We start from the raw sequence: 7,111 nt of genomic DNA, 5'->3' as shown, positions 1-7,111 counted from the left end.
TCATCCTCACACCGCACGCAGAACGTGCCAGGACTGGCCGAGCCCGCCTGGCAGACGCTCGTTAGCGGTAACAGTGCCTGCTTTGGGGCTCCAGGTTCTTGTCAGGGATCGGGCTCTGCCTCACATCCCCACCCAGGAGTGTGGGAAACGTGATTGCTCTCTGGGTACGAAAGAGCGAGCACGCAGGGTGCTAAACACGGGCGATCCGAGCCAGGGAAGGGGAGGGGGAACCCAGGCCAACCCTAACCTGGGAAGTGCAAGGAATCTGTGGAAGGCTCCCCATCCCCACCCACAGCCCAAGGGCGTGTTGCAACAGTGCTGGCCCAGGTTTGCTTCCACCGCCGGAACGATGGCACAGCAGCCTGGTCGCGCCCGTACAGACTCACGGCTCGGGCTCAGGGACTGAGGACCGACCCCGCTCTCCCCACGGGCACGGCAGCTCTGGAGGCTCTGTGCCCCGTCCCCTGGCAGCTCTGCTCTGGGACACGGAGGTCTGCAGAGCCTCGTCCCGCAACACCCGTCCTCTCTGCCGTCGAGAGATGCTCTGCAGGGCACTTCCCAGCAGCTCTGCAGCCCAGGTGTCCAGCACTGAGGTTTTCCGCCTGCTGCTCACCGGACCATCTCAAAGCCAGCGTGCAAACAGCTGGGTCACCCAGCCATGGCTCCGTGGGCTGGGGTCTGCTTGTCCCCTGCCCTGCTCAGCAGCTAGGAGAGGAGACAGCACCTCTGGCAGTCCGTGTCCTAGAACCGGGAATGGGCGGAGGGACTAAAAGCCTGTGAATATTTGCAAGGACGGAAAAACCCCGGCCTGGCCTGGCAGGGGCTGTTGCTCGAGGCCAGAGCTGGCTGAACCACACGGCCTGGATGCTCCTTTTCTCTGATAACAGGATCCCTCCCAAAACCATCTGTGCAGGGCGGTAGTTCCAACAAAGCGTGCTGCTTGCCAGGGCCACCACCGGCACTGCTGCGTCCCGCACTTCATCCACAACCCCACCTGTCAGCAAGCACGGCCCCGCGTGACGCAGCAAGCCCCTGCGTGCAGGCTGACGGGTCCCTCCGTGGCCGTGAGCTCTGCCTGGAGCCGAGCCCTGAGCGGCCGGAGGGGTGGCCGGGCTGCAGCAGCTCTCCCATACGGCCGTCGCGATGATTCCTGCCAGAGCGTTTCACCCAGGCAGCTGCAGCTCAGCCCCGGAGCGCGATGGCAGCGCTGGGCAGCCTGCGATGGCACGACTGCGTGCTGTTTTCTCCTGTGGAGGTCAGGGACAAGGTCTGGCACACGCTTGCTGCCAGACCCCAGCTCTCTCAGCGAGCAGCACGGGGCAGCGTGTCCGGCAGAGCTGTGCTGTGCCACAGGACACCCGGCCCAGCACGTCCCCTGGCCCCCGTCATCACCAGCATCTCCAGCGCAGCCTGGGTGACCCAGCCGCCAAAGAGACACCCGAGGAAGGGGACCTGCTAACCAGGGGACAACAGCAAGAGCTTCAACAGCAAGCATGGGGCTCTGCAGCAGCATCTCCTGGGCTCCAGCCAGCCCCAGACAGAAGAGCTCAGGAGGGTCTGCCCCTTCCCAGGGAATCGCTTCTCAGGGAACAGAAGGAGCTGAAGGTCAAGGCTGGGGAGCAGGCTGGGGCTGATGAACCTGGCGGGAGGTAGAGCAGCCTGGTGCTGACGAAAGACCAGAGGCTTTAGTCTTCAGCCATCTCTCCGGGTTGCACGCGGAGTCCAGCATGGGGGGGACGGGGGGAGCAGCCTTTGCAGAGCTGCAGGCTGACCAGCAGTCTTCACAGCATCAGGGCCTGTCCCGGGAGGGAGAGGTGGAGGGAACGTCAAGGTGAACCCAGCTGCAGACAGAGCGTGTAGGAGAGCAACAGGCAAGCAGGCAGGGGCTCAGGGTACGGTGCCCTGAAGCGTGAGGGAGTGTTGCAGAGCACTGGCTTCTGGGCACGGAAAGGAGCGAGCAGCGTCCCGTGCAGACACACGCCAGCCCTGCTCCTCGCTCAGCGCAGAGCCTGCGGCGCTGCTGGGGAGTGAGACCCCCGCCAAGCCTCTGCTTGTAGCACCAGTCCCAAACGACGAGCAGATGCTGGTGTCTCATTCTTGCCCAGCTCCCTTCTCGCTTCTCCCCCTTCCCCAGGCCTGGCTTGGTGCTGCCTCGGTTGGCTGCGGCGGTGAGCCCTCGTCTCCATGGGACGATCCCCCAGGCATCAGCCCTGCGGTCCGTTGGGGAGAGAGGGGCCCAGGCTCCCAGTGTGTGGCAGCAGCGGGGACGGACCTCCCAGATGCCGTCCCTCCTCACCGCGCACCCAAATAAGGCCTTTTCCAGAAACAGCCCAACAAGGCAGAGCTGCCAAGAAAGGAAAACAAGGAAAAGGCTGCCAAGAAAGCCAATGGGATACTGGGGTGCATCAAGAAGAGTGTGGACAGCAGGACGAGGGAGGTTCTCCTTCCCCTCTACACTGCCCTGGTGAGGCCTCATCTGGAGTACTGTGTCCAGTTCTGGGCTCCCCAGTTCAAGAAAGATGAGGAGCTACTGGAGAGAGTCCAGCGGAGGGCTACGAGGATGAGGAGGGGACTGGAGCATCTCCCCTACGAGGAGAGGTTGAGGGAACTGGGCTTGTTCAGCCTGGAGAAGAGAAGGCTGAGAGGGGACCTTATAAATGCCTACAAATATCTGCAGGGTGGGTGTCAGGAGGATGGGGCCAAGCTCTTTTCAATGGTGCCCAGTGACAGGACAAGGGGCAATGGGCACAAACTGAGGCACAGGAAGTTCCGTCTGAACCCGAGGAAGAACTTCTTCCCTCTGAGGGTGACGGAGCCCTGGCCCAGGCTGCCCAGGGAGGCTGTGGAGTCTCCTTCTCTGGAGACATTCAAGACCCGCCTGGACAAGGTCCTGTGCAGCCTGCTCTGGGTGACCCTGCTTGGGCAGGGGGGTTGGACTAGATGACCCACAGAGGTCCCTTCCAACCCCTACTATTCTGTGATTCTGTGATTCTGCTCTGAAACCTCCCAGCACTGCTCCCGCAAGCGCCAGCATCGCCAAGCCAAACCGCGTCTGGGCAGGGAGACGTGTGGGGCAGGGTGCAGGGAGCCGCTCGGTGCCACCCACGCTCCAGCCCCACCCCCAGCTGACCCAGCGGGCGATGTGGAGGGAGGTATGCGGACGCGATATTGGAAGGCACGTTGCCTCTGGGCACAAGCATGACCGGCTTCCTCCGTCACTTTGGAAGCGGCGGCGGCAGACCTGCTGCCATCTTGCCCCCCAGGCTCCAGGGACAGCCCGGGACGTGTGTCAGGGACAGAAAGGACTGGCTGCTCCCCGAGGGCTGCCGAGCCAGAGCCACCCCGGCACAGACAGCACCTTCACCAGCCAGGACGCAGTCCCTAACCGCTCGGAAACTCCCTATTCCAGAGCACGGTCCCTCGGCTGTGCCAGGTGAGGCACGGTGATGAATCAGGTCCCAGGTCACTTTAAGAGCAGCTGGAGATGGAGCCAGATGCAGAAATCAAGACATAGCTAACAGCATGGGTCCCAAGTCCATCCGGGAGACAGGATGGGGACAAAGCTACAACACACATCCAGGAGGCCATTCAGAAGAGAGCACGGGTCCAAGGTCCATCTCGGAAATTGAGTCTGAGACCTGACCTGCCCGCAGGCAGACCTGCAGCGTAGCTCAGGCAGGGACTGCAGGCCCCCGGGCGGTCGGCGTTCAGCCGTAGCAGGCAGTAGTGCTCCACAGAGGACAGCGGTTGCCTGGTCCACGTAGTACGGGCTGCTTCATGCGGCAGTCCGTGTTTCTTCTGGCCTCACTGCACCTGCGGAGAGCCTGGCCGCAGTGGAGGGGTGACATGATGGGGCAGGAGGGGCGGTGAGCCCCATGCTTCCTTGGGCACTGCCAGCTCGAGCCAGGCTCCGTCCTGACCAAACCCACTGCCGGTCCTGTGGGACGCTTCTGGGACACAAGCCTAAGAAGCCGTGTTCAGGAGAGGAGCGGGAAGAGGCCTTGCCTGTCTAAGAGACAACGGAGTTTAAAGTACGGTTTTACTACCCAGGAGAAGCTGGGGCTGCTGGGAAAGCTCCATTTTCATTGCACAACGCGGGGCTAGACCGGGTGAGCGTAAGCTCTGCACAACCGCGGCGGGGCTGTTTGTCCCGGGGTCCCATGCGCGGCCGCTGGCTGCATGGCAGGCGGTCCAGCGATGCTCCTTCCAGGAGGCTCTCCATCGGCCGACAGCACGTGCCGCTCCGCAGGCAGGGCCGCCCCGCAGCCGCTCGCTCGTCCGCTCCTGCTCTGGGAGGAAGCATCGTGCAAACAGCGCAGGCGGTTTGGTCGCAGGAGTCGTGGCTGTGAGCGCTGAGAACCGCACCGCGCAGCACGACCGGCTCCGCGCGGAGCCTCTTGAAGCAGTGTAGGAGATTTACCCAGCGAGCGTACCGAGCCACGGTGTGATAGATCACAGCGACACTGAGTGCTCAGCGCCTCGTAGATGTGCTGTGTGCTTGCTTGCAGCAGACGCTGCAAATTTCTTGCAGACTTCTGCAAGACCTGGGTTGGGAATGCAGCAGCCCCACGTACGGGGGCTGCAGCTGCGGACACGTGTGCCGGGGTGCAAAGCACAAACCTTTCATATCTAATGGAAAGATATTTTTTGGGGAAAAAATTGTCCGCACTGGAAATGTTCTGGGGCTTGCACATCTAGAAGAGAAGTGAACAAGGGCTGGAGTTAATGCTTGCAAGGTATCCTATGGGAATCCAAGCAGAGACAGCACGAGCTAACGTGAATCGTAAAGGAGAAATATCTCTGGCCATTAACAAGGGGCTGCAGAAATGCTGCTGCCTCACACTTTCATCCCCGTGGATGAGGAGTTTTACAAGGTACGTAAACGTTATCACCGTTGTTTTACAGCAGGGGAATTAAAGTGTTTGGAAGAGACATGATTTGCTAAAAGTCACCAAGTAGCATCCAGCCCTCCTGCCTCCAGACAAACGAGTCGTCTGCTGAGCGCACGCCGCCGTGCTCGGCCCTCCCCGCGGCATCGTCTGCTCTGCACGGCTCGCGCAGCGTCCGCACGCCCAGCCCCGCTGTGCTCCAACCAGCGGCAGTGGCCAGTCCGGCGGCTGAGGCACACGTGTGGGGGACGTAGCATGCCCGGGTCCTGGTCCTCCGGACGCTCGGTCCCGCCTGCTGTGCCTGAGCAGAGAATCACAGAATCACAGAATAGTAGGGGTTGGAAGGGACCTCTGTGGGTCCCCCGTATGGAGGATTTCTGAGAGTGTTTCACTCCAGGCATTCGTGTCTAACGAACTCACCTGCCACGTACACCCCCCGGGCACCAACTTTCCCCAGTTTGGATCTGTTTTTTCTTCTTCTCTGCAATGCCTCTTCCCCTAATTAGGAAGCCATAAATACGATTCTAAAAAAAACTAGGTTAGGGTCTATGTGTAATGCAGGGAGGAATTTGTACAGACAGACACGCTTTAAAGCCAAGGAGCAGGAAGAGGATCTTTGCAGGAATTTCAGCCCAGGAAGGTTTCAGTTCTTTCCAAAAGAGAAGAGAGAAAAATAGACAGACAGGGAAAGAATAAACGACGCGTGTCTTTTAAAGCCGCTAATGGAAGATTCCCCGAGGCGACCAACCAAGCTGGCAATCCTCCTGCTTCATTTCGTGACAGGTTCCTCTCTCCGACCGAGTTGCCAGCCCAGACCTCGCTGTGTTTCGGCACCGGAGGGCTGAGAGCCGCCGGCGGGAGGGACGGCGGGACGCAGCCCGGGCTCGGCGACCACGCGTGCCTCCCAGCGCTTCCACCCTCTCTTCTCCCCGGCTGCTCGCTGAGACGGGTAAATGTTTTCTCTTTTTAATGGTGTTAACTCTGACTTATGCAACTGTTTGTGGTAGCGATGGCTTCAGCCAGGCTGAGATCTGGCTGCCGCAGTGCTCCGCGTGGAGCCGCCGGCGCGGGCCAAAGGCAGCTCGATGCTGTTCCCAGCGTGCGACGTCCAGGCTGGTGGGGTCTCTGCCGTCCTGGCACGCGTGAGTTAGGGTCAAAGCACCAGCTCGTGTCTTTCCCTTCCGATGGTTTTTCAGGCACAGCCAGCATGGGGGATGCACCGCGAGCGCTGACTGCTCGCCAAATTGTGAGGGGGCTTATTTTGTGCCCCTTTCGCATTCCTTTGGAGGACTGCATTGGCCTAAAAATGTGTTTTGATCAAAAAACTGAAAGCCTTTCTGCAAAAGTTGCAGAAAATGAGCGTGGAGCCTTGGCATCGTGGGACATTGTTTCGGGCACAGACCCGGCAGTCTCATGGTGCACCCATGGGTCCCCATGGCAGGGCGCAGCGACAGCAGGCGCGCGGCTCTGGAAGCACTCGCTGCGCTCCCGAGCAGGTTCACCGGCACTCTGCTCACCCCGTAACGCCTGCGGGACCGTGTTGCCCTCCTGTGACTGCCCGCCCGGCAGGAGCTTCACGTCGCGCCCTGCCCTCTCTGCTCCAGGGTTGTTCGCTAAAGCACTGGCAGTCAGGAGTGAAAACGTGTGGTTGCTCATTTTGGGCACTGCCAGCCAGACCCAGGCAGCTGGGGAAGATGCGTGCGTGCGTGTGTTCGGGTGCTGTCCTCTGTGGCCTGTTGGTTCATGTCTAAAACCAGAAAATTGGATGAAAAGCTGAAAGCTAAATGCCTCAGCCCTGTGAAACATGGCCAGGAAAGTGTTTCCCCATCCAAAGCTGCACCCACTTGGAAATGAGGATGCTTAATAAAAAATGGTAGATGTACCAAAAAACCCAACAAAAAACATCTGGTTGAAGTTCCTTTGCCACGCAGAGTGTGCCGTGTGCCCTTGTGCAGCCAGGACAACGCGCTGTGTGGGATGGTCCTTCCCTGCAGAGAGGCGCAGACCCCCTTTGCCTCGCAGAGGTGGCCCCTGGCTGGGGGCTGCCCCATGGCTACAGTGGAGGCTGAGGCGAAAGCCGGGGCTTTGGCTAAGGCTGAGGCTAAGGCTGAGGCTCTCCTGAGGGAGAGGATCTCCCTGCCAGCCCTCCCGTGCTCTGCCGCAGAGGAGCACCCGGGGAAGCCGGCTGCGGCAGGGAGTGCTCCCAGCAGGCGCCAGCACGC

The 7,111-nt window shown here is 60.7% G+C and overlaps 1 protein-coding gene across 1 annotated transcript; it reads left to right on the top strand.

Annotated features, from left to right (window-relative positions):
* Positions 1–4,826: 4,826 nt before the first annotated feature.
* LOC142363095 (uncharacterized) lies at positions 4,827–6,776 on the top strand. The gene is made up of 3 exons (XM_075435276.1): positions 4,827–4,874; positions 5,673–5,838; positions 6,236–6,776. Exons 1-3 carry the CDS (start codon positions 4,827–4,829, stop codon positions 6,664–6,666), a joined length of 645 nt encoding a protein of 214 aa, XP_075291391.1. The 3' UTR covers positions 6,667–6,776.
* The last annotated feature ends 335 nt before the right edge of the window (positions 6,777–7,111 follow it).

The sequence above is a fragment of the Opisthocomus hoazin genome, chromosome 14 (assembly GCF_030867145.1).
Source record: "Opisthocomus hoazin isolate bOpiHoa1 chromosome 14, bOpiHoa1.hap1, whole genome shotgun sequence".
NCBI lineage: Eukaryota > Metazoa > Chordata > Aves > Opisthocomiformes > Opisthocomidae > Opisthocomus > Opisthocomus hoazin.
This window is presented reverse-complemented; position numbering and strand designations above follow the sequence as displayed.

Excerpts from the sequence above, each read along its gene's own strand:
- LOC142363095 (XM_075435276.1), top strand. The coding sequence starts at position 4,827 with ATGCTGCTGCCTCACACTTTCATCCCCGTGGATGAGGAGTTTTACAAG. Across the intron at positions 4,875-5,672 it reads TGGATGAGGAGTTTTACAAG|GTTCCTCTCTCCGACCGAGT; the intron begins GTACGTAAACGT and ends ATTTCGTGACAG. Across the intron at positions 5,839-6,235 it reads CCGGCTGCTCGCTGAGACGG|TTGCAGAAAATGAGCGTGGA; the intron begins GTAAATGTTTTC and ends TTTCTGCAAAAG.